General features: G+C 37.3%; 8 protein-coding genes and 1 long non-coding RNA gene across 12 annotated transcripts, besides 2 other annotated features; 4 read left to right on the top strand and 5 right to left on the bottom strand.

Annotated features, from left to right (window-relative positions):
* Positions 1-456: 456 nt before the first annotated feature.
* Positions 457-3,475, top strand: AT1G25530 (Transmembrane amino acid transporter family protein). The gene is made up of 7 exons (NM_102364.4): positions 457-660; positions 728-873; positions 1,100-1,483; positions 2,134-2,633; positions 2,740-2,831; positions 2,937-3,005; positions 3,094-3,475. The coding sequence occupies exons 1-7, from the start codon at positions 628-630 to the stop codon at positions 3,190-3,192; spliced, it is 1,323 nt and encodes a 440-aa protein (NP_173924.1). The 5' UTR covers positions 457-627; the 3' UTR covers positions 3,193-3,475.
* On the bottom strand, positions 3,455-5,932 carry AT1G25520 (Uncharacterized protein family (UPF0016)). Its single transcript, NM_102363.4, has 13 exons — positions 5,678-5,932; positions 5,519-5,587; positions 5,142-5,201; positions 5,008-5,055; positions 4,831-4,922; positions 4,715-4,751; positions 4,585-4,632; positions 4,433-4,501; positions 4,311-4,355; positions 4,179-4,240; positions 4,007-4,079; positions 3,834-3,917; positions 3,455-3,734 (listed from the first exon to the last, which is right to left on the bottom strand). Exons 1-12 carry the CDS (start codon positions 5,693-5,695, stop codon positions 3,846-3,848), a joined length of 693 nt encoding a protein of 230 aa, NP_173923.1. The 5' UTR covers positions 5,696-5,932; the 3' UTR covers positions 3,455-3,734; positions 3,834-3,845.
* Positions 5,933-6,835: 903 nt separating this feature from the next.
* Positions 6,836-8,932, top strand: AT1G25510 (Eukaryotic aspartyl protease family protein). The gene has a single exon (NM_102362.5). The coding sequence runs from the start codon at positions 7,196-7,198 to the stop codon at positions 8,645-8,647; it is 1,452 nt and encodes a 483-aa protein (NP_173922.1). The 5' UTR covers positions 6,836-7,195; the 3' UTR covers positions 8,648-8,932.
* Positions 8,933-9,886: 954 nt separating this feature from the next.
* On the top strand, positions 9,887-12,824 carry AT1G25500 (Plasma-membrane choline transporter family protein). Of its 3 annotated transcripts, NM_001123883.1 has the most exons (8): positions 10,041-10,291; positions 10,697-10,776; positions 10,857-11,154; positions 11,252-11,435; positions 11,550-11,777; positions 11,863-11,979; positions 12,078-12,311; positions 12,403-12,711. In NM_001123883.1, the coding sequence occupies exons 2-8, from the start codon at positions 10,725-10,727 to the stop codon at positions 12,580-12,582; spliced, it is 1,293 nt and encodes a 430-aa protein (NP_001117355.1). In that variant the 5' UTR covers positions 10,041-10,291; positions 10,697-10,724; the 3' UTR covers positions 12,583-12,711. The 3 variants fall into 3 exon arrangements, with proteins under 3 accessions (NP_173921.1, NP_001117355.1, NP_001319081.1); NM_102361.3 differs by having other exon boundaries at positions 9,887-10,291; positions 10,697-11,154; positions 12,403-12,824; NM_001332682.1 differs by having other exon boundaries at positions 10,070-10,508; positions 10,697-11,154; positions 12,413-12,770.
* Positions 12,825-12,858: 34 nt separating this feature from the next.
* Positions 12,859-16,857, bottom strand: RCN1 (ARM repeat superfamily protein). Its single transcript, NM_102360.4, has 13 exons — positions 16,709-16,857; positions 15,927-16,345; positions 15,586-15,832; positions 15,277-15,389; positions 15,064-15,143; positions 14,701-14,842; positions 14,537-14,617; positions 14,250-14,354; positions 13,982-14,164; positions 13,808-13,900; positions 13,498-13,637; positions 13,332-13,398; positions 12,859-13,242 (listed from the first exon to the last, which is right to left on the bottom strand). Exons 2-13 carry the CDS (start codon positions 16,317-16,319, stop codon positions 13,120-13,122), a joined length of 1,767 nt encoding a protein of 588 aa, NP_173920.1. The 5' UTR covers positions 16,320-16,345; positions 16,709-16,857; the 3' UTR covers positions 12,859-13,119.
* A 130-nt stretch (positions 16,858-16,987) lies between these two features.
* AT1G25480 (aluminum activated malate transporter family protein) lies at positions 16,988-19,787 on the bottom strand. Its single transcript, NM_102359.3, has 6 exons — positions 19,213-19,787; positions 18,891-19,028; positions 18,520-18,789; positions 18,284-18,420; positions 18,044-18,190; positions 16,988-17,757 (listed from the first exon to the last, which is right to left on the bottom strand). The coding sequence occupies exons 1-6, from the start codon at positions 19,550-19,552 to the stop codon at positions 17,143-17,145; spliced, it is 1,647 nt and encodes a 548-aa protein (NP_173919.1). The 5' UTR covers positions 19,553-19,787; the 3' UTR covers positions 16,988-17,142.
* Positions 19,788-21,390: 1,603 nt separating this feature from the next.
* On the top strand, positions 21,391-23,410 carry CRF12 (AP2 domain-containing transcription factor family protein). Of its 2 annotated transcripts, none has more exons than NM_102358.4 (3): positions 21,391-21,419; positions 21,697-21,975; positions 22,074-23,410. In NM_102358.4, the coding sequence occupies exon 3, from the start codon at positions 22,255-22,257 to the stop codon at positions 23,116-23,118; it is 864 nt and encodes a 287-aa protein (NP_173918.2). In that variant the 5' UTR covers positions 21,391-21,419; positions 21,697-21,975; positions 22,074-22,254; the 3' UTR covers positions 23,119-23,410. The 2 variants fall into 2 exon arrangements, with proteins under 2 accessions (NP_173918.2, NP_973912.1); NM_202183.2 differs by having other exon boundaries at positions 21,392-21,419; positions 21,702-21,975.
* Positions 21,776-21,975: a sequence feature (AT1G25470.uORF1-2).
* Positions 22,074-22,146: a sequence feature (AT1G25470.uORF1-1).
* A 166-nt stretch (positions 23,411-23,576) lies between the features above and the next one.
* Positions 23,577-25,306, bottom strand: AT1G25460 (NAD(P)-binding Rossmann-fold superfamily protein). The gene is made up of 6 exons (NM_001332681.1): positions 25,103-25,306; positions 24,828-24,997; positions 24,544-24,732; positions 24,286-24,448; positions 23,998-24,187; positions 23,577-23,916 (listed from the first exon to the last, which is right to left on the bottom strand). The coding sequence occupies exons 1-6, from the start codon at positions 25,206-25,208 to the stop codon at positions 23,775-23,777; spliced, it is 960 nt and encodes a 319-aa protein (NP_001319080.1). The 5' UTR covers positions 25,209-25,306; the 3' UTR covers positions 23,577-23,774.
* Positions 25,307-26,816: 1,510 nt separating this feature from the next.
* On the bottom strand, positions 26,817-27,017 carry AT1G05967. The gene has a single exon (NR_138995.1). It is a non-coding gene; the product is annotated as an other RNA (long non-coding RNA).
* Between the last annotated feature and the right edge of the window lie 205 nt (positions 27,018-27,222).

The following is a 27,222-nucleotide window of genomic DNA, read 5'->3' as shown; positions in this document are numbered from 1 at the left end:
AAAAATGGTAGGTATATCACATATCTCAATGATAAATCATAAATGTCACAAATTGGTCTTCGAAGAGTCCAATTACTTGGAGTGTCTAAAATAGTGAGATTATGATGGATTGGTTTATTATTATTTTGCGTGTACCCTTGTTTTTTTTTTGAAGACTCAAACGTAAACGGAATGAAACAATCGTGGGTTATATGACAGAGACTATAGAAAACAAAAAATATCGAAGAGAAATAGATGGACTATGGAGATGAACTATTAGTGATCTCACTTCTCACGTTGGATATTGCTTCAAATTGTGAGAGTATATATATTGGTAACATTTTTATGCTTATACATTTCTTGGATTGGACAGTTTTACACGTATCGAAACTTTGATCAACTTCTCTACTTTTAAATGATCACAGTGCGGAAAATTTAAAGTTCCTTTACATGAATATCCCACATAAAATAAACAGGGAAAAAAAGAAGAGCCCAACAAGTGACATTAATTTAAGATCTTAAAGAAAATTACATAAACTTTATTATTATAGCAAAAAAATAAAACTCAAAACACCCTTAAAAGCGCCTAGTTGTCCACATTTTTAGGGAACTGAGATTGTCTCACTACACTTGCAAAAAAGACACGCAATGGTCTCTAGTTCTCCGGTTTCTCCGTCTAAGGTATTTCTCCATATATCATTCACCTTTTCATTTTTTTTCTTTTCTTATTAGTAGCATGTGCTTGCAGGAAACTGACCGGAAGTCCGGCGAGAAATGGACGGCGGAAGATCCATCACGGCCAGCCAAGTGGTGGTACTCCACCTTCCACACCGTCACCGCCATGATTGGCGCGGGAGTCCTCAGCCTTCCTTATGCCATGGCTTACCTTGGCTGGTACGGATACTCTTTCGTCAATCATATTTACAAATTTTATGGCCTATATGTGTGTAAAATTAAAACATGCAAGTAAATGAAAAGTCAAATCTATGCAGATGATTTATAACTAGCTGTAATTAAACTCATATTTCAAAAGATTCACAGAACATGCAAAAAGAAAAAGGAAAAAAATCGTTTTTTTGGTTTGAAAAATAAAAAATGATGTGATGTGTGGTGAAAACAGGGGACCAGGGACCTTTGTGTTGGCAATGACGTGGGGACTGACCCTAAACACTATGTGGCAAATGGTGCAGCTCCATGAGTGTGTACCGGGAACCCGGTTTGACCGGTATATCGATCTAGGCCGGTATGCTTTTGGCCCAAAACTTGGCCCATGGATCGTCCTCCCTCAACAGCTAATCGTCCAGGTCGGCTGCAACATCGTTTACATGGTGACAGGAGGCAAGTGCTTGAAGCAGTTCGTGGAGATCACTTGTTCCACCTGTACACCGGTACGACAGTCGTACTGGATCCTCGGCTTCGGTGGAGTCCATTTCATTCTCTCCCAGCTCCCTAACTTCAACTCCGTTGCCGGAGTCTCCCTGGCTGCCGCCGTCATGTCTCTCTGGTCACTCTCACCACCTTATCACCACAATATTATTTTACCGTGTTGAATCAACTTAAAATTTGTTAAGAGATCGTATTTTCAGTTTTTGGAAAAACATGACATAAATTACATGAACTATAGTAAGAGAAACTGGTATAACATACACAAAAATGCTTAAACTGGTATAATCATTGGCCTAGAACTAATTTATCTTTATTATATTTTAAAATCAATTGAAGATCTACGTAAGTTGGATTAGCCTTGTCATCGAGTATAGGATCCTATTCTCATCCAAAAAAAAATTTCTTAGCGCAAACTTGGACGTTTACAAATTTCTATTTTATATAACAATTAATTCAGAATTTATGCTTTTATATATCAACCAAATATCTAAGTTAGTAAAAGTAATGAAACGATAGGATTTTGTCATTTATGTACACAATGTTTCTAGAAGAAAGTAAACGTAAAATTTACATGAACTTGTTACAAAAATGTCGTTGTTAACCAACTATGTATACCAATTTTATACGAGCCAAAATCATGCATAGTAGAATACTTCTAGAATGATTCAGTCAAGAACTTAACGCTGATCTTTGAAAAAACAATAATTAACTAGCCAACTAGGTCAAGACTGATGAGACTTTGTGAAAATTGTTATTTATATACTGTAGCTACTCGACGATAGCTTGGGGAGGAAGTATCGCACATGGAAGAGTGCCTGACGTGAGCTATGATTACAAGGCGACGAATCCGGGTGACTTCACATTCCGAGTCTTTAATGCGTTAGGTCAGATCTCATTCGCTTTCGCTGGCCACGCTGTGGCTCTAGAGATTCAAGCCACGATGCCTTCCACTCCTGAGAGACCATCCAAGGTGCCCATGTGGCAAGGAGTGATCGGAGCTTACGTGGTCAACGCCGTTTGCTATTTTCCTGTGGCTCTGATATGCTATTGGGCCTTTGGTCAAGACGTGGACGACAATGTGCTGATGAATCTACAGAGACCAGCTTGGCTCATTGCTGCTGCTAATCTCATGGTTGTTGTCCATGTCATTGGTAGCTACCAAGTGTTTGCTATGCCTGTCTTTGATCTTTTGGAGAGGATGATGGTTAACAAATTTGGTTTTAAGCATGGAGTTGTTCTGAGGTTTTTCACTCGAACTATTTATGTCGGTAAGACTTTAATTTACTGATGTTCCTCATGCATGAGATAGTAAATATTTGTCTAATTAAGTAAAAGCTAATTATAAATTGAGTATTTGCGATTGGAAATTTTCAGCATTTACATTGTTCATTGGAGTGAGTTTCCCCTTCTTTGGAGACCTTCTAGGCTTCTTTGGAGGATTTGGTTTTGCACCTACTTCTTTCTTCGTAAGTCCATTTTTAAGATAGACTACATTAATGTTCAAAGTTATGAATATAAGTAATTTGATAATCTTTGTATGCATATATGATTGATCATGATGCTTCATGCAGCTCCCAAGTATAATGTGGCTTATCATCAAGAAACCAAGGAGATTCAGCGTCACCTGGTTCGTCAATTGGGTAAACATCTATATCTTTCGATACTTATGTATATTCTTGCGACGATGAACAATATCTAGACAGTTGATCTATATATATCTTTGGGCAGATCTCCATTATCGTAGGAGTGTTCATAATGTTAGCGTCAACAATTGGAGGGTTGAGGAACATCATTGCAGATTCTTCTACTTATAGTTTCTACGCTTAATATTGAATAGATCTTGTACACTAAAGCATGAATCATTGGATCATCTAAATTAAAAAGTGTAGGAATAAATCATCTAAATTAACTGATGGTCGGATCGAGTTAGAGAGTGATGTATAATGCTACTTGTTCAATAAGACATATTACTAGTAGATGTGTATTATGTTGCATCATATGTGGTCTTCTTAACATCAAACCTAAGATCCTCTACACTTGTCCTAGTCTTTCTATTTCTTATCTTACAAATAATTTTGTTATACGATAATAAAACAAAACCACATTTTGTATCTCATTGAGTCAAATCCTTGCAAAACATTTCAAAATCCAAATGACTCCAAAAAACAAAAGAGGATTAAAACTGATTACCAAAAAAACTTTATTGAAGTCAGATGGCTGCTTCAGCACATTTCAATGTTTTCACTGTAGACAATCAAACTCTCAGATTTGTTTTGTAATCACTTGTGTAAATGTCTAATAAACAAAATTAAATGTCTAATAAACTATGGATAGTAACGTTCTTCCTCTTCATCAGTCTCCCTACAAACCTGCACTTTTTTTAACAAAAACTATAGCGTAAGACAGAAGACTGTGGTGGAAAAGAAATTGATGAACATCAGAAATAGATTAAGATTTAGAAACATTACCATAAGAAAGCATTAAGCCTCAACAGAAGTAAGATACGATTGGATGCCAAAAATGATGAAAAGCATTCCACCAGAAAGAGCCACCTGCAACAACAACATTACACGACCCAAGTTTTAGCTTTTGATGAGTCGTTTAATCTCAAATGTAGAAAGGGATAATGAGAGATATTTACTATTCTTTCGGAAATTTGAGACGCTAAGCTCTTTCCTCCAATTACAGCAGCAGTGGTGCACAAAAACTGTGCCCTGTATAGGCATACTATTTAGTCAGTAACGTCGCTTCAAACATATTACTTTTGTGATGCAGACACAAAATGATTGTAGCAGTTTTGCAGTGAAACTTACACAACTCCACCAAGGACCACCCCAAATGGATTTTCATCTGCAGCTAAACCAATTGTAGCAAGCTAGACAAGAGAGTTATGGTGAGTATGTGAAGCATTTAAGATTGAATCAATTCGAGTAAGTAAAAGTTACCTGACTCTTGTCACCCCATTCTCCAAAGAAATTAATCGAAAAAGCCTGCAAGTAGAGAGGGGAAATATGAAGTTAGTTCAGAAAAGTCTACTGCTTTTGTGAGCAAATTCTGTTTTAGTTACCTTGAGAAAAATTGGAGAGAAAAATTGCGTGAGGAACGCCCTATTCTGCTTTTTGTTTTCATCTTCTCTCTACAAGGACAACAAATGATTTGAAAACTTAGCACAGGCAATTTCCACTTGCAGTCTCTGATCTTGTCGTTTTGGTTCAATACCTTACTACTGTCTTTTGGAGATTTACCATTAGCCTTCAAATCAGCATCCTATAATTAAAACACAAGAACGTCAAGCCACAAAAGCATTTATCTAAACGTGAGAGCGAACATGCAGAAAGAAGAAACAAACCAGTTCTGCTTCGACTTCAGCCAATTCTTCCGAACCCCTGCCAACAAAGTCAGATAATCTGAATATCTTGGATTAAATCATCCTTATGACAACAAAATATGATGAAGAAGTATTACCCTCCTCCTTCTTTGAAACCGTCCCACAAAGACCATAGCCCAAAACCAAAGAACAACAATGTTGTTATGTGATGAGTCCATTTGCGAGAGATCTGAAGGTGAGGGTTTGAATCAGTATTTACTATTTAGTAAGAAAAAAAGGCTTATGTAGAAATACAAAATAAGTTGAAGCCATACCAGATTAGGAGCAGCCCATCCAAGAGTAGCAGAGAGGATAGTCATAACCTAAGAATTAAACAAAGACATAAGCTTCAAAATCTATGGAGAGAGGTCACTGAAACCAATAGGTCAAAGCATTCAGAAAAACTTACAATCAGAGCCGATAAACAACCAGCCAACACAAGTCTCCTAGGATAACGCATAGCCAAAATCTGATATGACAAAAAAAAAAAAGAGTTTAAGCTTGCAAAATCAAGATAACAACAGAAGTATCTTACACACCTTCAAAGAGCCTGTGGCAGATTCTAAACTACCAAAACACTATGAAACTGAATGGCAATATAAAAGCTACAGACAAAGGATCCAAAGATGCCATCTAGATTCTTAATCAGGAAAAGGCAATCCAATAAGTAAGACTTTAGACTTCGATTCATGTAAAAGCCATTGACTTCATCGACCTTAAACCCTCAATAGATTACATGAAGCAACAAAATCTAAAACTAAAGCGAAGAGGAGACGAAACACTTACTGCTGCAGCGAAAAACGTCTTGTCACCAATCTCCGATACAAAGGTCATAGCAAGTGACTTCGTAAAACCCTATAAAACCCCAACAATCATAAACCCAGATTAGCTCCACAACGATTCTTACGAGTTTACTCCCCAGAAAACATTAATCTTTTACTCTACCTGCAAAACCGAGCTCATGGCTGCCGAATTATAAAATCGACGGCGAATTAGCTACGAAGGAGAAGAAAAAAACGAAACTTTCGATTTTTCTCCGGCTGTGTTACAAAGAAGACGGAGTGATCAATCGCCGGAGTTAATTAACAGTCGTCGAGAGAGAGCAAATAGACGAGACGAACATTCGCTGAAGAGCTAAAAGATGAATCCTTTTTTTTTGGGGATTGTAGGTGAATTTGATTCTGATTCTTTAACCCTTAAGATCTTACCACGTGGATTGATAACAACCAACGATTTTAATGTGTGGGACCCAGAAAACCCAACTTGAGTTTAGAAGATGTTAATTTGTTCCCTTGTGTTGTTGTTTGCGACTTGCGTCACTTGCTCGAGCAAAACAATAAAGACTTTTACTTCTTTGATAACTAACTTGTCGCGATCACGATTGAGACGTAACGTTTAGAATAGTATAACACGTAAGTTTTTGAGAGATGCTCAAAACTGATTGGGTATTTTAGTATTTTTCGCTTATCTCAACTAAATTTTATTTCGTTTTATCCTACTATTTTATACAAATAAAAAAAAATTGACCGATTTCTGATTGGTGGCGAATTGATTCGCAAACGTATGTAATTATATTTGATTTGATCCAACTGTACTTATATTAATATTAATTTATTTAATTCTAAAATTGATGAATAACTAAAATCAGGTGGCAATATTCTATCTATCTCAACTGCATATCATGTTAAGCTGAGATTAGAAGTGTATTTTAGAATTTATAGTTTAGATTTAGGCAGCAAGGTTAATGAGTTAATGTAGTAGACTTGGGGTATGAAATGGCCCAAACATCCAAGTTAAAAGCCTAGATAAGAGTTACCCACAGGCCCATGAGGGACCATAAATTCACCATTTTTAAGTCAGCAAATTCCTCCACATTGTTAATACCTTAACATGATATGCATATGTATGTTTTTTTGTTGTTGTCAGATTGCGTATGTATGTATTGGTTTACAGTTATAGCTTTCTTTTTAGGTTAATTGTTTAGTATCATATAGCTTTATAGACATAGGTCTGGATAAAATGAAATAAGTGAGCTGTTATAATTTGAATGAAAGTCATCATTAACAAAGCTAAGCTCATAGCCAAATAAAATTTGTCAAAGTGCGAAGATGTGAAACACTCAAAAGTGGCTGACTTAATAAAATCTAAAACAACAATCTCCACACTAACCGCATTGAGATCATAAAACAAGTTTATTTAAATCCTCACACTTAAAGAGGATGAAGAAACCTCCTCTTCCTCTTTAACCATTTATCTAATCTTTGGATTAATTCTTCAAGAAGAGATACTTACTTATATAAATCTCCTCGAAATCTGCAAACCCCCAAAACACAGCTTGTCTTTGTTTTAATTAAAAGAAGCTTTTGTCTCATTTTCCCTTCCCCACCAAACACACTTTTGTCTTCTCTTTAATAAACCTCATTCACTTCATCTTCTTCACTGTTAACGGTCGGAATCTAAAAAATGTCTCCTAACTACTCCTTCTTCTTCTTCATCTTCTTCCTCACTTCACACTCTTCTGTTTTCTCCAGAATCTTACCAGAGACCTCCACAACCACTACCTCAATTCTCAATGTCGCTGACTCCATCCACAGAACCAAGTATACGTCGTCGTTTCGGTTAAACCAGCAAGAAGAACAGACTCACTCTGCTTCTTCTTCTTTCAGCTTGCAGCTTCATTCACGAGTTTCCGTCCGAGGAACTGAACACTCAGACTATAAGTCACTCACACTAGCCAGACTCAACCGTGACACAGCCCGAGTCAAATCTCTCATAACCCGTTTAGATCTAGCCATCAACAACATATCCAAAGCAGATCTCAAACCCATCAGCACAATGTACACCACTGAGGAACAAGATATCGAAGCTCCTTTAATCTCCGGCACGACTCAAGGAAGTGGCGAGTACTTCACACGCGTCGGTATCGGAAAACCGGCGCGTGAAGTTTATATGGTTCTAGATACTGGAAGTGACGTGAACTGGCTACAATGTACTCCTTGCGCTGACTGTTACCACCAAACCGAACCAATCTTCGAGCCATCGTCGTCTTCTTCTTACGAGCCTCTCTCTTGTGACACTCCACAGTGCAATGCCCTTGAAGTCTCAGAATGTAGAAACGCCACGTGTCTTTACGAGGTTTCTTACGGTGATGGTTCTTACACCGTTGGAGATTTCGCCACCGAGACTCTCACAATCGGCTCAACTCTAGTTCAAAACGTCGCCGTTGGTTGTGGACACAGCAACGAAGGGTTGTTCGTCGGCGCCGCCGGTTTACTTGGACTCGGCGGTGGTTTGTTAGCTCTTCCGTCGCAGCTCAACACGACGTCGTTCTCGTACTGTCTCGTTGACCGTGACTCAGACTCGGCTTCGACCGTGGATTTCGGGACTTCTCTTTCTCCTGACGCCGTCGTGGCTCCGTTGCTACGTAACCACCAGCTCGACACGTTTTACTACCTAGGCCTCACCGGAATAAGCGTCGGCGGCGAGTTGCTTCAGATTCCTCAGTCTTCTTTCGAGATGGACGAGTCAGGCAGCGGTGGGATCATCATCGACTCAGGAACCGCCGTGACTCGTCTCCAGACCGAAATCTATAACTCGCTTAGAGACTCGTTCGTGAAAGGAACGTTGGACTTGGAAAAAGCAGCCGGGGTGGCGATGTTTGACACGTGTTATAACCTTTCGGCTAAGACGACGGTAGAAGTCCCGACCGTGGCTTTTCATTTCCCCGGCGGGAAGATGTTGGCTTTGCCGGCGAAGAACTACATGATTCCGGTTGACTCGGTGGGGACATTTTGTTTGGCATTTGCACCGACGGCGAGTTCACTAGCGATTATCGGAAACGTGCAGCAACAAGGGACACGTGTCACTTTCGATTTGGCAAATTCTCTCATTGGATTCTCGTCTAATAAATGCTAAGCTGTTTTCATCAAAAAAAACAAAAATGCTAAGCTGTTTTTTCTATAAATATATTTGAGTTACAATGAAAAGGAAAAGTCACTTAAAAGATAGTAATGTTAAGTTAGAGTACTGTACTACTGTTTGGTTGTGTTTGTTTCTTGTACTTGTTGTTGCAATGCATAGAGTGAAAAAGAGTAAAAAAAAGATGGAATTTGTTTTTGCTAATTTTATGATTAAAGAGTAGAACAATGAATCTTGAGGGGCCTTGTTACAGGTCACATCACACACGAATGAATGACTCCTTCTTTTCTATGACGCATGAATACTCGTAGTGTTGAGAGTTAAAGCCCAAATACAATGTGTGATCGAAGAAGTTAAGCCCAAATACAATATGTGATGTGATACAAAATAACAAAATCTTTGTAAACCAAGAAACGAATGATTGAAAATACAATCTCTTATATGAGTTATGATCATGAAAGTGTAATCCCTAGTACTAACTGATATGAAACAAAGAAAAAAGTGATATGTTTATGGAAGATGAATTTACACAAAACTAAATTAACTCTGGTGATATTCTATTGGATATGTTTAATGAACTCTAATCATTCTATGTAAACAGTATTTTTTAAAAGAGTAACATGGCACAGAGATTTATATTATCAAAAGAGAAAGAAAAAAACATGGCACAAAGAGAGGTGGCGAAGTCATGGTGCCACTACTTGCCATCACAACATATGAAGTGGCAGCTATGGGTTCAATCATTTTGTCCTTAAAAAAAAGCTTTATTTTCCTTTCTCCTTTTTATATGTCAACCTTTTACTTTCTCCTTTGTTCATCCAAAAACATTCTCTTACTTTTACAGTTTCATGCTAGACATAAAACTTATGCCATAAGAGCAAAAAACCTGGATAAAATTCAATGTTTTTGTTAATATTTTCACAATTAAAATAGTGGTATATTTGTTGACAGAAAAAACAAAGAGTCGTAGATTCAATAGATGATTTTGACCGGTTCTTTTAAATATCTGAATAATGAGGTATACAATTCATACGTACATTAAACAACGTCCAAGCAAAAAAAAGAAGAAGAATACATAATTATATAATACAATTTATATCAAACATTTACCACACTTCCCTTGTAGGTGAATTTATAAAAACTTTGACATAAAGTTTGAGAAAACTATATGCAATTTTTCTGTTATATGCATTAAAGGTCCATTTCCAAATAACAAACAGAAATAAAGCAACGAACCAAAAAAGAAAAGAAATAATTTTGTGATAGGAAAATTAAAAAGAAAAAAACGTGAATAGTTACGGAGGGAGAAAGTGTGATCTGAAAACGACCACTGCTTATCCAATAAAAAGGAAGAAGACGAAGAAGAAGAAGAACCGCTCTGACAAAACTTCTTTGCCTCACTCTCTTCTCTCATCGTTTTTCATATTTCTTCTTTGATTCACGTTTCTTTTCTTTTCCTCTCATTGACTATTCTCCCTCACTTCTCTCTCTCTCAACTCTTGTGATATTTATTCAAAGATGCTTCCATGAAATTTGGTTTTGGTCAGTGAGTGAATCTTCTCTTCTTACTCCATCATGAGTGACTCCACTAACAGCGTCTCTCCTTCCTCTGATTACGCCTCCATCTCCTCCGGCGACCAGGTTCTCCACCCTTACTCAATTTCGATCTGGGCACGAATCTCTTTCTCTTATAATTTCTGTACAAGCGAAGTTGTTATGAGAATCCCTTTCTGGGTTTTGCTTTTTAGAACATAAAGTCATTTCCTTTACGAGTGTGATCTTGATGAACTCATATCTGGATTTGTTCCTTACATGTTAAGAGCGATTGGTTACTTTGGCTTTGTAACTTTAATCACGGGTCAGTCGCAAAGTTTTTTCTTTTTGATAGAAAATGTGTCTTGTGTGAGTTTGATCACTTTATGTATTTGCATTGTACTGATATGAAGTTTCAGAGTCGTTGCTTATGTTAAAGCATAGCTTTTTGTAGGTCTCAGACTCGTCCATGATGTAATTTGAATGAATCAATGTTTTCATTTTGATTTGCAGAGTCTTCAGCGGAGTCGAAGGAGTGGAGATGGAAACCGAGCCGTTGTGCGTGAGTCCCGCCATTGGCATGATGTATTCTGGTCAGCCATCTTTGTGATCCACTTGATTTGTTTGGGATTTGTGCTCGCGGTGCTTGGACTCAATAGGTTTAGAATATCAGATAGGTTAAACATCGATAGGTACACTCAAGGGTTCTTGGAGAATCATAAAGGTCTAACAGAGGATTACTGGCCTCTCTATGCTGTTGCTGGTGGCATTGGAGTCTTTATCAGTTGGGTTTGGTCATTGCTGCTTGGCTCTTACGCCAATGAGATGATGAAAGTTTCGGTTCACATCTTAACAACCTATCTAGCTGTAGTTAGTGTACTATGTTTCTGGTGCAGACTGTTCTTTTGGGGCGGTGCATTCGCTGTTGGATCTCTGTTGCAGTTCTTGTATGTTATTTCAGTTATAGACAGGTGCGTCCGAGGTTGAACTGGTTGAACTATGACTGAACCCCTATGGTCAAATGGCAACAACTTTTTAGTTCTGATGATTTGAGTTGTTCATGTGTAGACTTCCTTTCACAATGCTGGTCCTACGGAAAGCGCTGAAATTAGTCTGGGGACTTCCTAAGGTGATAATGGTGGCACATGCTTTCACAGTAGTCATGCTTTTGTGGATGTCTCTATGGTCTTTTGGAGCAGCTGGTGTTGTGGCATCGAGCATGGGCGATGAGGGACGATGGTGGCTTCTTGTGGTGAGCTGGCAAGTTTTGCATTTTTACTCACGGTTTCTGTTTTCTGCTTTAAGTGTCTGAAAGTAAACATGTTTAGAATTCACTCAATCATTGGAACATATAATATATATGCAGGTTCTTTCGGTTAGCTTATTCTGGACAGGCGCTGTGCTATGTAACACTGTCCATGTTATAGTTTCTGGGATGGTGTTTCATGTTCTCTTTCACTGTGGTCAAGAAGAGTCATCATCGTTGCCTCCTAGCTCTTTGGTAGACTCACTTAGGTATGCCGTGACAACATCTTTTGGGAGCATATGTTACGGTTCACTCTTCACTGCTGCCATTAGAACACTTCGCTGGGAGGTAGTCTCCAGCATCCTTTGCTGTTCGTAAAACATTATCATTGCTCCTCTTGTTAATAACATTAGTCTGCAACTTTCTTTTGCAGATAAGGGGATTCCGGTCCAAGATTTGTGGAAACGAATGTTTACTTTGCTGCGTTGATTTCCTGTTTCATCTAGTTGAAACACTAGTTCGTTTTTTTAACAAGTATGCATACGTCCAGGTATATATATAAATATAGACAGTTTTTAAACAAGCTCATCATCTCCCTCCTATGAGCAATGAGACTCAGAATGAAAAAAACGTTTGGTTAATTATCAGATTGCAGTGTATGGAAAAGGATTCAACAAATCAGCAAGAGACGCATGGGAATTGTTTCAGTCGACAGGTGTAGAGGCACTTGTTGCATATGACTGCTCTGGTGCTGTACTTCTGATGGGAACCATCTTTGGAGGACTCATCACAGGCTCTTGCATTGGTATATGGGCTTGGATCAAGTACAGTGACCGAGTTATAATGGTTGCATCTACGGCTATGTTGATGGGAATGGTTCTTGTGAGTTTTCTTTTGTGCACTCTTTTAGTCACCCAAAAAATTACATGACCAACTTGTTCACTTTGTTTCATTGATCCAATGTGGTGTTCAGGTGGGTTTAGGAATGGTGGTAGTCGAAAGCGCTGTGACATCGATATACATATGTTTTGCTGAAGATCCTTTGTTGATTCAGAGATGGGATGCTGATTTCTACACTGAGATGTCTGAGGTGCTTCACCGTCGTCTCCAACATCGTAGCTCGCGAGCCCGTGAAGTTTTGACGACCGCTTGATTAGCCTATGCCTCCTCTTGGAAAATAGGAGATATAACTGTAGAATATTATGCTATTAGAGGGTGCTAAAAGCGGGCTAACCCTTGTGGCTAAAATTATTTTGTCAAATGATTTATGCTTTCTATTTGTTGAATCATGAATAGGAGGCTGTGGGCGTTTGTATCAAAATCTAATGTATTGATTTTTGTGTTTATTAGAAAAACAAAATCAATTGAATAGAACAAAGTTGATCTAGAGGGGTTGGATAAAGTTTGAAACAAGAACTAGTCAGAAGACCAAACATAGCCACACGCATTTCACTCTATCTCAAATAGTTTCACTAAGGGAGTAGTGTTAGCATTAGTAAACTAAGAAGAATGTATAAGGTTTGGAACAACAGAAAGTGTAAAAAAGGTAATACAATTTTACTAACAAAAATAGTTGCAGTTCATAGCCAGCAACCAAAATGGCGTTTTACACAAACAAACCAAATAAATTGCAGAGAACACGAATAATAGAAACTTAACTTAACGATCATACATATGAAAAAAAAACAATTCAGGATTGTGCTGCTGTGGAACCATCGATGGAATTAAGTGCTTGATTTGCAAAATAACGAACATCAACATCAGGGTCTTCGCTCAGGTCCACCAAACACTGACGGATTGTTTTGTCCACCACCTACAAATTTTTGACACGGCAAAAACATTAAAATTCAACAATTTCCATTAGTTTTCGATATAACTGAGTTATGTTTGTTATGATCGTACTGATTGGTCGACTATGGGGATGAGGGATTGCAGAAGTTTGGCAACGTTGAACTTGATGTTTGGAACTCTGCAGAGATAAGAGGTGTGCAACAACAACACATTAAAAACTAAGAAGTGTTCTTAAACTAGTTTGGCTTATTCATATCCTCTAATCTATCTATTGTACCTGTCTTTTGATGCTTCAACAACCACAGGAAGAAACTTAGAGCATGTGATTTCTGATCCCATTACAGGCGCCATGAGAGATATTGCGCGTAGAACCATCATCCTGTGTAGGTAGTGCGGATTGTTGACCATGTCCAATACCTGTTTATATGATAAAGGTCAATCTGGAGATCTCAATATTTGCAGCTTTAGTGATATCCAAAGAAAAGGGACCAAAGCTGGAGATTAGATGTTATAGGTGAGGTACTTGACATAGATCAACAATAAGATAAACAGACAGATGGTTTTAGTATAAAATGCTCAAAGAATACCTGGGGAACTAAGTGCTGCATTGCCCATTCAGGACCAAACTCCTCTGCGAGGCGCTTTAGGTTGTTTGCTGCAGCTTCGCGGATAGAGTAGACCTGAAGGAGGAGAACAGTGTCAATATCTACAATAACAAGTGAATGAGAAATTTATGCAAACATCAAAGATTCAAGGTAAACCTTGTCTTGCAGCCATTGCATGCAAAGGGCTCCGAGCTTGTCATCGAAAAATCCTATACCTAACTGGCTGGCCAACAGTGGAACATACTCTATTATTGCAAGTCGGACTCTCCAGTGCCGATCCTCAGCAAGTTCTACAATGGCCGGTAACAAGGATTGAGATAGTAGATCAATTCCAATAACCTGCCGTAAAAGATAATTCAGTCACCAACTAAATAAGGAAGCAATAAAAGTAGTATCTAAAGCACACAAGAGAGATGCAACAAACCTGGTTGACTTGATCTAACTTGCTTATGATGTTAAGGCGCACATCAGGAAATTCATCTTTCAAAAGGGAAAGAAAAATTGGTAACAGATGCTCAATGGTTGAGTCCTGTATTGAAAGATTTTAGTATGTTAATAATTTTTTGATAAGGTCTGCAACACCAGTTGGGGCTGGTATAACCACGCCATAACACAAGGTATGGCTGATTTTGTTGATGAAAACCATAAAACAAATTAAATCTCAGAACATTGTCACAAGATGCGAAAATGTTGGCTATCTTCAGTTCATACCTTCCCAAGGATAGGAGCCATCCCCATTATTACTGAAGCTAGAGCAGAGCGGACATGTTGAGAAGAATCCGATGATAATTCCTGCCAGACATCAGTATGTATCAGAATATTACGAGACAGGGGACATCAAACAACTCGTTTATATAGAATTTAAGGAGTCTTACCTTCACACAAGGAAGGATGTGCTGAATCGCAAGCTCTGGATTCAAAAGCCGACAGAACTTGGTCACTTTTCCCGCTGCTGCTATTCGCACTTCAGCCTCATTGTCCCTTAGCAATCTCACATATGCTGGAACCAAATCCGTCCTAGAGATATTATAACATAAATTGTGTCAAAATAAAAAGATACATGTACAAACATAGAACTACCATGGAAGGCTCTTATATGAACGAAAAAGAATAAAGAAAACTTCCAATAGACGCTCTTAGATGCATATTTGTTTGAAGGTCACAAAACTGTTTTACGAGAACGAAAGCCTAGATTAGCAAGGATGACAAAAAAATCAACAATGTCACAAAACACATACCTCGTGCAATCAGGACCCACTGCCTCACAAAGTTCATATAGCTGATTAGCAACCATGTAGCGCACCCTCCAAGATTTATCCTGCTCTCAGAAATCAATACAAACACCATAGAAAAACATCAGAACAGCAAGCTTTTACCGATGAAAATTAAACATGGAACAGCAGACAATTAACTGAAAAATCCATGAATGAAAAAAACAAAGCTCAATTCACCTGAGAGAAATTAACAATAACAGGTAAAATGCGTGCAACACAATCCTGAGGTTCCAACAACTTTCCAAGAGCTGCACACCCTTCAACAGCCAATAGTCTCACAGAATCTTGGTCTGAAATGAAGGTTAAAGTTTAACCAATATAAGCACAGATAAAACAAACATTTCTGAAGAGGTAAGTATCCAATATATTTCATCAAACAGCGTTTATTAATTCAAATGTGATCTCTTTACCATACTCTTGGGTCTATGCAAACTATTTCTAAGTGATGAGCACATATAAAGTACGATATATTCAAACATTAAGTACCATCTTTAGTAAGATCATCGAACATAGTCATGATCTCAGCAATCAAAAAGGTAGACTCGACAGTTGTAGCAAATTTCCCCAGGTTAGATGCAGCAGCTCTTCGCACCATTGGCATATCATCTTTGCACAACTGGCTATAAGTAGCCCGTAACTCAGTCTTCAACACATCAGTGCAACCTTGGTATGCAACATGAAATATACCACATGCAGAAACTCTTGCTGCAAACCATTCACCACCCGCTAACCTCTACAAGACAAACAACAAAACAAAAAAAAAAGCTTTGATTGAACCAACTAACAAAACGGCGTAATCTAGTGCTACATAAATCTCCTAAACTAACCTTCACAAGAGGAACAAAAGATTCAACAAGATCATTCTCTTTCATCTGAGATCCAATCTTACAAAGCGATTCCACAGCTTTTTCTCTCACACAAGTCTCTTCAACAGTACATAGAGATTCCAAAGGAGGAAGAAGAACATGCGCAAACTCAATTCCTCCAACAAACGGAATAAAAACTCCTAACTCCTCAGCCATTGCAAGAAGCACCTCATCGTCATCGTCACTATTCTCACTCAAAAAAGGGATTAACTCCTTCCTTGTACGCTCCTCTCCAAGAGCACGAGCTATAGTAGATAAGCGACGGATCGAGTTCAAACGAAGCTGAATATCATCATTCTTAAGCTCATCTATAAGCACAGCAATGGGATACAACGGTTCATCTACCATAGCCATCTTATGTGAAAGTTCGAATCAAATCACTGCAACACCAAAAATAATTCCTATGAGCTCATTGCTATAAGAGACGAAACAATAGATATTTTCGGATCTCGAATAAAATATTTAGTAATAAATACGAGAAATCATTTACAGATCCTGGGAAAAAACAATTATAGCCACTCGAGTGTTATCTTCGGCTTTATTGATTTTTCTCTACTTGCACAAACAGATTAAGACTATACTGCAGATTTTGAAACGAATCGGGTATGAATAAAACAGAAGAAGCGAGAAATGGGTTCAGATTCACCGGTTCGAAGTTGGATTAAAGGGAATGTGAATCGGAAAATGAAGGTTTAGAGATGAGATCTTATGATTCGTTAAGAAGAAACTGGAAATCAACTTACCGATCCAGGCGTCGGAGAAGAACTGCTTCAGATTCCCAGGAGCGAGAAAAGGTGAGAAAGAGGAATTCGCGAGCGAGAAAAATAATATTCTGCGTTTGATTTTTTTTTACGAAGGATTTATTAAAGGGAAAGATATAAAATGACGAAAGTGTCTAATTGGGCCATTTTGGGCTTTCTTAGGATTGGGTTATGTTGGGCTTTAATCAATTTTTTGCTTTAAAAAATTAAACAGTTGATTCAATTGATACAATGAAAGAAAAACAAAACTTTCCAATTGAGTTTATGACTTTGCCAAAACAAAACAAAAAGGAATTAGGAACTTATTTCAAGACAGCAAACAAACAAAGCAATAATGTATATAATTTTCTATACAAAATCAACTATATCCCTGGAGCTGAAGCAGCTACTGAGTCTGGTCCAGAGTCCAGCTTTTTCTATATCCGTGTCTCGCTAACTTGTTCTTTGAAATCGGCTTTAGTGCTTAGTTCCTCATACGCGTTAACAATATTTTGGAGCCTTGCAACAAACTCGATCAAAAGAGACGCAAATGTAGCTAGCGACAAAGAACTCGCACTTTCATATACTTTGGATTCTATCTCATTGATCATAGAACCGCCTATGAAAGAGACGCTTGGCCAGTTTTCGCGGTTCCTAAGCATCATACTCTCTGTTGATATCCATAGCTGAGAATCATTACCAGCGTGTTGATTCTGATGATGAGGGTTGTTGTTATTGTCCCATATCTGGCTGAGGGATTGAATCACTTTAGACTCGTCGTCTTTGGCTTCGTGATAGTTTTGTTGCGCTTCTTCAGCTTCGGCTTTCTCTTTCATAGCAGCCCAGCTTTCTGAGTTGACAAGTAGGAAGGAGTTACTGTCTATTTTCATCTGTAGTTCCTCTGCTGCTCTTTGAACATCCTTGAGAACGTTCCCTGGGCTTAGCTTCTCCATTTTCTCCACCTTTTCTCCAAACAACCTCAAGACTTTGGCTCCTTCGTTTCCAACTCTTTGAAGTTCTTGACGAAAAGCCTGCCTTTTTTCTGGAGCTGCCTGCAAATCCCACACCAATTGATATCACAAGTCTTATAGGGCATACGACAAGCATTGAACTCAAAGAAAACCATTCACTAGTAACAACAGTAAACTAGGAGATCCCACTTTGCACCTACTCAACAATTATATGACAAATATCCGACTTCTCAGAGTAACAGTCTAGTTAATCACGAAGAGGTACTAGTAGCATTTGAAGCAGGTTGGTATAGTCTCTAATAACCATTATAGCACCTCATTTGCTATGATAGATAAAGTTGTATTTAACAAGAATATGGTAAGTTACCTGAATTTCCGAAAGAATGCAGCCATGCATTGCCATGACCATGAAAGCGCAGTGCCTTACTGCGCCACTAAGTTTGACGTAGTTTGCCCATGGATGGTGGAAAGTCTTATATGGTCCATGTGGAGGCTCCCATACTGCAAAATCAAGCTGAGGAAAAAAGAGGTCATCGTATCTTATCATCTAAATCCTTTTCAAGTTATCTAGTTGCTGCTCAACAAAAGTGTCCTAAGGAAAACACACCAGAGAATCTTCTTGGCTCGTAGATTGGACTACAGACCTGTATCCACTGTATAATGGATCATCCGAAGCTTGGTAAGTGAGAATCTTCGAAGGAATCCTCTCGTATTCAACACATTGCAAGTACCCATTAACACATCCTGAAAGTTTTAGGAAAGCACAAACAAAACAAGACATAAAAAAACAGCCAAAACCCGAAACGAAACAAGAGAAAACAGCCATTTGACGTATCTCTCTACCTTCAAGTGAATTGGCCACACTTTTGAAATTCTTAACAACTAGTTTATGGAGGTCTTCTCCAGCCCAAATGGGAAGTATAAATATGTTCACACCCAAACAGATACCAGCACCAACCAGGATAAGCAAAAACCTATAATAAGCAGTGCTAAAAAAATCTCTAGAGTTGTTTCCAGACACAAGAACAATACAGTATGTCAACAAAAACACCCTGAATGCATATTCATACGACTTCATCGCCGGGTATAGTTTCAAATAACTTGCAGAAAAACCTGATAGACAAACCAACAGATTCACAAGTATCAAAAATAAAGTTAGTATGTTTATTTAAAAAAGGTTCATTTCTAATAAAAATTGAGAGAAATAGTGCAACCTGCAATGAAAATACTGATAATGATAATGAGTTCTTCAAATTCTCCAGCTGAAACAGAGAGTCTAGCTATGCCAAGAGCAAGTCCTCCAGCAGAGAGTGTTCCTATAGCTCTATTAAATCCTTTGACCAATGTTGCTCCTTCAAAAAACAGAGTTAGAGCCAAATTAGATCTCTGAAGACAAGTAATCCTAAGACAGATCTAATGAGAATTTAGATCGAAGAAGACGAAAGTTTTGATTTTTAATCAAAATCCGGAAGATTTGATCGAACAACAACAACCCCAGAATCGATCTGAATCTATAGAATTCGTGAGTCACAGTACCTATACTATACTCAAAGACGACGACAACAGTAAGGATCGCCCAAACAGCATACTTGCTAGCGTCACGGAGTGGTTCTTTAAGGTAGATGACGAAAGAACAGAGTGCGAGAGCCATCCCCATCTTAACGGAGAAGTAAACTTTCCGACGATCGGAACGACCCATCTCGTATAATTTAGCACCGATGTCGTATAAAGCTTTCCAGGAAGCAGTGATCCCGTCGGAGCAAAATCGGAAACACCGGAACTTGGAACGACGGTCATCGATGATGTTTGAATCATTGAATCCGAAATCTGAGCAAGCTTTTCGAGAGAGAAAGGCTTCTCTAGTTTGGTCAGCCATTTGCGTTGATTTCTTCTTCCAAAAGATCACGATTTCATAAACTGAGAGTGAGATGAGATGGTTCGATCAGATGGATCCCACTTTAGAAGAAACCTTAATTATAGTGGGGTCCTGTAATGAAAAGGGGTGAATCATGTTTAGAAAGATTCCGAAGCTATAAGACAACATATAATTTAATTAGTAATAGTATATGATTTTCATTTGTAGAGCAAAAAACAACATGATTTGGCCGTCCATAAAAGATGTTTCTTGTTCTATATGTATATTGTTTCTTACGAAATTTTAAATATTTGAATTTGAACTCATTTAAAGAAATTTGGAAGTAGTCAAATCATAAAAATTTGTATTTTTAAGGACATTGAAAAGTACGATATTTTTTCTTTCTTACCAATATTAGGCATATCACAATTTTTTTATTTTATTAAATCATTGTTTTGCTAAAAAAAAATCAAGCAAAAATAACTATCAATTGAAGAGTAGAGTTTAAAAAATAGTATCACTCATGTTTTTTTTATAATTATAACATTTATTATGTGATGTATAATAGTGTATAATTGTTTTGTGGTAAGATGAAAAAAAATCGTTTCAGTCTATTAATTCATGTTTTGCTGTCACCATTTGAACAACAACACCATTGTAAAAAAATTGCAATCACAGATTCACAGTTCAGGTTTTTACCGAATTTTGAAAAAGTTATTGCATCCGCTCTTTGCCTTCATACAACAGAAGCATCTTATGTGTGGAGGACTACACTTGCATAAAATACCAGTAAAATTGTTCTTCTTATGAGAAAGATTGAATCACACGCTCCCAAATGGATAGCTTAGGCGATTAGTGGGACATGATAGATGCATGATATTAAAGTATGGTTTGGTCATGCGCCATTAATATGTATGTCCCTTATCATATACGTCTCCTAATATAGAGACCATTTTGTACTAAAGTTCAAGAGACCACATAGATAAAATTAAAGAAAAGATAACATACTGATAATTTTCTTAGTAACATGTATATGTGTACGTATACCACAGAAAGAATGATCAAATTTTAGATTTCAGAACGCAAAACAACTTAACTGGAAGGAAAAGAAAATCTAGTTCTAGTCTATATCCCGGAGAGATGCTAATAAGAGTCTTTAACTAGGCTTTGCTCTCTGCTTTTGCTTTGTTCTTTTCTTTTCTTATAAACTAAAAATCTCTAGAAAACATTCATACTAAAAAACAAATTCTAGAAACCCAAAAATTTACTAAACCTTATAAAAAAGACCAACAAATGTGAATACTTTCTTATGATAAAGTACGAGATGAACTTTTATGACAGATTTTCTTTTGTAAATTTACATTTCAAACCAAAAACCTAATTCTATATTGGCTAGTTATGATTCATGGCCGGCCATTGATGATAATTTTGTAAACGCTTTAACACATATAAATGAGTATTTAAATATTTTTATATCAGTATTTTCACGAATGCTACATATTTGAATTGGCTAAACAAACACAAAAGAAAAAAGAAAAATACCACAACAATAACATTTCCTAACCACATTTACGTCAATATGTAAATTTATAAGTAAACTAAAAATACTATGTTTTGAGCAGTTTAAAACAATTTGGAAAACAATTAGTCAAGATAATATCATCGAAAATTAGATTAGATATTCCAAGATTTGTTACTTTTTCCTTTGAATGGTTCATGCAAAAAAAAAGGAATGGTTCCTTTAGACCAGCAGTAAAATAGTAGTAAAAATCGGGTCTAACGTAACAAGTGAGAAAATCAAGGTAAGTGAATAATACTAACAGCATATAAAGGTTAAAGCTTTATCCTGTGAGAGAAACAGATAGAATTTTCAGAAAAAGAGCACAAGGTAGGTGAAAGATTTCTTCTTTCTTTTTTTCTCATCACAAACTCTCTGCATTTCTCCACGAAATCATTACTTGAATAGTAACCCGTCTCTCTTATATTTGCTTACTGTGAGCCTGCGACTGTAATTTATGTTCTTCTCTTTCTAAAGATTTGCGTTTTGTTTGAATCGGAGTTTAATTCAAGAACCCTTTTTTACACTTCTTTCTTCTAAGGGTTTTAGGTTGTAGCTGTGTGTGTGTGTCTCACTTATCTCTTGTGGGTTTTTATCTCTTTTGAAGAACAGGAACAGTTAAAAGTCGGGATTTTTGGGTATTTGAGAAGCAATCGGAACAACAACGGCGTTTGTAACGCGGATTTATGTCGGCTGTGTCTGAATCGGCTGCGATTTCGTCTCTGTTTCTAATCTCCTTTGCAATTCAATCGTCTTCTTCTTCTTCCTCGTCTGTCTTGTTCTTTGGTCTGAGTCTGACGGCTGTTCTTAACGCTCTTCGCTTCTGCTCCGAACAGAGGCTTATTCTTGAGGTTCCTTCCATTTCCATGGGCTTAAGACTTAAAAGGTTTGGCCTTTTCTCTCTTCTTCTTTATCTTTTTCTTTTGTTGGTGAAGGAGAATCTAAAGGTTTTAAGTATTGGTTCTGGATTGTGATTTTGTGCAGGACTTGTTCTGGTGTTGAAGTATTTGGGGGTTTTCACGAAAAGCAAAAAATACCCTTTTTCATAGTTCGCTGAAACAGAGAAATCTTTTTCCTGAAAAAAACCTCATCCGATTTAGCAGTTTTTGATCAGAGATTTTTGAGTGGGGTTTTTTTGGTGTGTTCTTGGTGTGTTTGAGAAGATATGAAGTCCTTTGTGAAACCTGAGAGAGACTCTTTGTTGAGAACAGTTCGTATTGTTTTCACTGATCCTGATGCTACTGATGATTCCTCTTCCTCTAGCGATGAATGGTTACCTAAACCTCGAAAGGTAAAGCGTTTTGTTCATGAGATTACTTTCCTCCCTCAGGTCTCCGAGAGTTCTCAGGATCGTAGCAATGCTGTCAAAACCCCTAGAAGGAAATCTACTAGGCAGTTTAAGTATCCTGTGGGAGTTAGGCCGAGGCCATCAGGCAAATTTGCTGCTGAGATTTTGAACCCATTCACTAAAACTAAGAAATGGTTGGGTACTTATGAAACTCCTGCAGAAGCTGAGAAGGCTTATGTTGACAAGAAGGTTGAGTATGATGCACTGGCTTCTTCAGGTTCTGCTGTTTCCTCATCGGTTGTAACAGTGACTAGCCAGTGCTTGCGTTCCCCTACTTCTGCTTCTGTTTCTTGTGTAAGTGCTGATGATTTGTCTAAAGAAAAGACGTCTCTGAACAAAGATGTTGCTGCGTCTGGTGATTCAACCACCAAAGAAGTGTTCACTACTTTCGACTTTTCGGATGTGAAAATACCTGATCTGAGATTCTTAGCAGCAGAAGAGGATTCTATGGTTTCTAATGCAAATGGTGCAGAGCTAGACTTTGATTGTTTCCTTACTGACTCTAACATTCTGCTGGATGATTACTCATTGCTCGAAAATGATATCAACTTCAGCAGGTTTGAAAACAGTCTTCCAAGTGAGCTACCTGACTGTGATTTCACTGAAATGGAATTCCAGCTTGATGATTTCAAATTTGCCTATACAGATCATCTGACAACACCGCCTCTCGGTTTGGTTTAAGAGTTGTTAGCTTCGGTTTCTGTTTCACAGGAACATGATGAAGAAAGCTAGAAAGTATGATCCTTGCGGTCTGATCTCTATGGATTTTTCATGTGCTTTTAGAACAGTCCAAAGGAGTGATTTGCACAACATTTTTTCATAAATGTTGGTTTTACTTTCTTTCATCTTTATGTTTTAATCTATTTCCTTATGCATTGTTCTTCGTATCTCTTTTGTCTCTTGGTGTTGTACCTTTCTCTTTTAATGTTTGTCTAATCAGGACAGAAAATCTAAACCGAGAATTTAATAAGTCATGGGTTGATATTAATAGTACATAACAGTTGGATCACATTTATGTTTTTGAAGGTGGCTAATGGTGATTGTGACTTGTGAACGACCAAAAATGAAATGTAGACGACTCTCTCAAGTGGCATTCTCCACTACCTTAAAAGTAAAGAGTACTAAAGAGAGTTGACACGTGTTCCTGTACCTTTCTTGGTACGGACATTTGTGTGTGTTAAGCACGTGATACGATCAGTCCAAAGAAACTCTACAAGACGTGAGCGAGATGGTGTAATTATTAAGTCCAAGATTGATGGGCACTTTACATAGTGTGGAATCCTTTTAGATTAAGAGATCTCGTTGATGTTTAAATATAAGCTTGATTAGTTTGTGTTTCAGAGCAAACCCTTGTCTTGAAAACACTTGATACAGTCATCAAACATCTCTGTTAATGACTTGAAGGAGGCAAAGCCAAGTTCATGTATTTTTGTTGTGTCTAAGCTATGAGGCATATCTTTCCCTTCTTCACTGCCACACCTGTTACAGTTTTTTTCTGTTACATCAAAAACATGTCTTAAAAAGTGTTATGATATAGAGCAGAGGATATATAGTAAGTACTTGGTCTCAAATGGGTATAATGGGTATTTGATTCGTAGCATCTCAATGATCTCTGACCAGTGAGCCACTGAACTCGAACATAAGATTCTTCCTGATGCTTTAGGTTCTTCCATTGCTAAGATTTGTGCAGCAACTACATCGTCTATGTGCACAAACCCTCCCCTGAAGTTAGGGTACGTTCCACGAGTCCCTAGTCAAGACAAGATCAGCTCAAATGGACAGAAAAAGTGTATTTGGTGAAATAGAAAACATAAGTATGAAAGTATGAAAGTGATTAGATTCGCTAACCTTTGATAATGGACAGAAAAATGAGAGGGGAGCTTGTAGGTTTTGGACTAAGTATTGGACCAATACAAAATGATGGGATTACGACAACTAGGTTTAGCTTCTTATCAGCTGCGATCCTCCAAGCTTCTTTCTCCCCTAAAGTCTTTTTATAAGCATACCAAATCTACATACATTTTTTCAGACATTCATCGATATATAAGACAATATGAATGTTGTCTAAAACTGAAGGAAGGCAACAATGAGTTAAAAAGTTCTGACTTTGAAGTGTTTGCAGTATTCAAGATCGGTCCAATGCGATTCATTAAGTGGAGAGACTTGTGTAGCATCAAAACGGTACCGTATCGCGGTTGAAGAAGATGTGAGAACAATCCTTTTCACAGTGTTTCTTGACTTTGCACAAGAGTTCATCACATTCATTGTTCCACTTATATTAGGATCAAATTTATCCTAAGGAAAACAAAAAAAAGCTTCAATAAACATAAGCCAGTTTATTTTATCAAAAATGTTATGACAAATAATGTAAACATGAGATATGTTTTGACCAGATTGTTGTTGTCCAGACGAACAGAAACTCGAGATGCGATGTGGAAGACTCCATCAACACCGTTGACTGCTTCGTCAAAGCTTCCCTCTATCGTTAGATCAGCTTCGAAGATCTTCAACCTTTCTTTTGCTCCTTTTAAGTCCCACAAGAAACCCACCTTTTCTTCATCTTCTTAATAACAAGGAAAGAAAATTACAGAATCATTTAAGAAACCAAAAAAAAAAACTTGTGGAAGCAAACCTAAGAATCTTTGGAGGATTCTAGGTAAAGTACCTGAGTCTCTAACAGTTGTTCTTACGTAATGACCAAATTCTAGAAGTGACTTGATAACATGAGAGGCTATAAAGCTGGTTCCTCCGGTAACCAAGTACTCTGCCATTTTATTAGGCTCCTCTGATTTTGTGTAACATTGACAAACTAGATCATGCGATTAGATGGTCTAATTTTATTTTATTTTGTGTTAGAAGGATGTTCAATCCTGGTTGATTTAGTTTATGTTTGACTTTTTTTTATGTAGTCTTTGAATAATAGTAGTTACATCTAACTTTCATAAAGACTTGGATTAGTATAACCTAATTATAAGCTTTGGGCTTGAAGCAAATATAATGAACTGAATGTGGGCTTTTAAAGTATCCAAAGAGGTTTATGAAATGTGATATATTTTTTTTGGTCTTCAATCTCTTGAAAATTGGTTAGCAATCCATTGGCAGTTGAAGGCTCTCTCAGAGACCTTGACTAGAAGGCCTCAAAGGCAAAGGAAGGTGGAAGGAAAAATCAAAATTCCCGGAGCTGAAAGTTGACACAAAGGAATCAACCTAGTTCTTTCTTGTCTTAGCTTTTTTGAAGGGAAATGAAAATTGACACAAAAGAAGGTGGAAGGAAAAATATGATGCTTGTCCTTTATTGGACATATCATTTTGCAGAATATATATTCTTCCTAGCATTTTGCATGCATTGTGTCTAGGTTGTCATGTTGTGGCTGGTTTACTAAGTTCCTAGTACAATGAACAAAGCGCCAGAGCTGAAAGTTGAAATAACAATCGTCAACATCCCAACCGCCTTAACATTAAAACCAACCAAAAAAACAAAAACACATCCCAACCGAAAGCAGCAATCCAGGAAGATTAGTTTATGTAAATGACAAACATAAATATGAAACCGTCACATAGTTGAGAGTCGCCGTGAATATTTACTTTTTAAATAAAAAGATATGGTTAGCCGCTGGTTGGTCTGACACCCCATGTATCATTATACTCATTATCCGTATGAAGGACCATTTTTTCATATAAGGATATACACGTTTGTAACGTATGCAGAGCCAACACCAAGTATATAACTTGTACTGTCGTCTCTGATTCTGTTAAAGCGGTTAACTAGATTATTGACTATGATAATTCAATGTAACACCAATTTATGCCCCGGACAAAAAAAAAATGGTGAAACCAAAATATTTGATTTGCATCCCAGTTACTATTTCCCTGCAATGATATGGGGGCGGCGGTTTGGAGATATCGCCAATGCCACAATTTGTCGTAAAAACAGTTAAACATTTTACTCACTAGTCACTCCCCACAAAAAAAACGATACTTAGTTCCACTCTCTACTACTACAAAACTTGTATACATTAAAAAACGATTTTTATTGAGTAGACATTAATGATCGGCTTATAAGTCTAAACAAGTAATGTGACAGAATTCACGTGAACAAATGCTCGAGTGGGATGTTTTTATTGCTTCTCAAGTTGGTGATCTTTAATATCGCCAAGATTAGGTTGTGCATTAAATTTGGATTACTTTTTATAAATTAAATCAAGATATGGATATGATAAACTTTCTCTCTTTTCTTTTAGTTAACATACTTTATAGACTTTATACTACATTAGATTAATTGCAGATTTAAACAATGTTTAAAATTACAAAAACGTTAAATGTCATATTTTCCATATAAATTTTGTTTTACGTAAAAGCAATTTACATGAATTTTGATAAAATCATGAAAAAACAGAAGCGGTGTCCAAGATTGGGGATGAATGAGAAAACACCGCACTGATAGTAACTGAAAAGAATGTAACCAGTCTCACGATGGGGATGGCGGAGAGAAAGAGAGAGACAAGACAGTAGAGAAAAGAAGGTACGACGGAGAGATGAAGGTTGGACAGAGAGAACAAAACGAGAACGGCAATGGCCGGGAAAAAAGGAGAGTAGGGAGGAAAAAAAAAAGAATTTTGTTTTTTTAGCTTTTGTAGGGTTTTTTGTTAGTCGTAAAATATAAATTATAATATCAAAGAAAATAATGAGTTAATTTTAAAGAAGGTTAGATGATATTTTTCACAAGTTTTTGTTGATATAGTAAACCCACAATTTTATTTTGTCATTCAAAGTAAATTTTCAACA

This window comes from Arabidopsis thaliana (genome assembly GCF_000001735.4).
Source record: "Arabidopsis thaliana chromosome 1 sequence".
Taxonomy (NCBI): Eukaryota; Viridiplantae; Streptophyta; class Magnoliopsida; order Brassicales; family Brassicaceae; genus Arabidopsis; species Arabidopsis thaliana.
Note: the sequence above shows the minus strand (reverse complement) of the source record. Positions and strands in the feature narration are given on the sequence as shown.

Bases quoted from the DNA above. Each gene is read 5' to 3' on its own strand.
- AT1G25480 (NM_102359.3), bottom strand. From the start codon at position 19,552: ATGGCTGACCAAACTAGAGAAGCCTTTCTCTCTCGAAAAGCTTGCTCA. The intron at 18,790-18,890 runs GTTGCACTATTT...TTTGTCTATCAG, and splicing joins TATCAGTATTTTCATTGCAG to GTTTTTCTGCAAGTTATTTG. The intron at 18,421-18,519 runs GTAGAGAGATAC...TAAAACTTTCAG, and splicing joins TGTGGCCAATTCACTTGAAG to GATGTGTTAATGGGTACTTG.
- AT1G25500 (NM_102361.3), top strand. From the start codon at position 10,226: ATGAGTGACTCCACTAACAGCGTCTCTCCTTCCTCTGATTACGCCTCC. The intron at 11,155-11,251 runs GTGCGTCCGAGG...GTTCATGTGTAG, and splicing joins GTTATTTCAGTTATAGACAG to ACTTCCTTTCACAATGCTGG. The intron at 11,980-12,077 runs GTATATATATAA...GTTAATTATCAG, and splicing joins ACAAGTATGCATACGTCCAG to ATTGCAGTGTATGGAAAAGG.
- CRF12 (NM_102358.4), top strand. From the start codon at position 22,255: ATGAAGTCCTTTGTGAAACCTGAGAGAGACTCTTTGTTGAGAACAGTT.
- AT1G25530 (NM_102364.4), top strand. From the start codon at position 628: ATGGTCTCTAGTTCTCCGGTTTCTCCGTCTAAG. The intron at 2,634-2,739 runs GTAAGACTTTAA...GGAAATTTTCAG, and splicing joins CACTCGAACTATTTATGTCG to CATTTACATTGTTCATTGGA. The intron at 3,006-3,093 runs GTAAACATCTAT...ATCTTTGGGCAG, and splicing joins TCACCTGGTTCGTCAATTGG to ATCTCCATTATCGTAGGAGT.
- AT1G25510 (NM_102362.5), top strand. From the start codon at position 7,196: ATGTCTCCTAACTACTCCTTCTTCTTCTTCATCTTCTTCCTCACTTCA.
- AT1G25460 (NM_001332681.1), bottom strand. From the start codon at position 25,208: ATGGCAGAGTACTTGGTTACCGGAGGAACCAGCTTTATAGCCTCTCAT. The intron at 24,449-24,543 runs GTCAGAACTTTT...AAATGTATGTAG, and splicing joins AATACTGCAAACACTTCAAA to ATTTGGTATGCTTATAAAAA. The intron at 23,917-23,997 runs GTACTTACTATA...AAACTGTAACAG, and splicing joins TTATACCCATTTGAGACCAA to GTGTGGCAGTGAAGAAGGGA.
- RCN1 (NM_102360.4), bottom strand. From the start codon at position 16,319: ATGGCTATGGTAGATGAACCGTTGTATCCCATTGCTGTGCTTATAGAT. The intron at 15,833-15,926 runs GTTAGTTTAGGA...TTTGTCTTGTAG, and splicing joins CTTTTGTTCCTCTTGTGAAG to AGGTTAGCGGGTGGTGAATG. The intron at 13,399-13,497 runs GTACAATAGATA...TTATCTCTGCAG, and splicing joins GTTGAAGCATCAAAAGACAG to AGTTCCAAACATCAAGTTCA.
- AT1G25520 (NM_102363.4), bottom strand. The intron at 4,633-4,714 runs GTTTGTTTCTTC...TTTTAATTATAG, and splicing joins CTGAAGTCGAAGCAGAACTG to GATGCTGATTTGAAGGCTAA. The intron at 4,080-4,178 runs GTAAGTTTCACT...ATGCCTATACAG, and splicing joins GTGGTCCTTGGTGGAGTTGT to GGCACAGTTTTTGTGCACCA.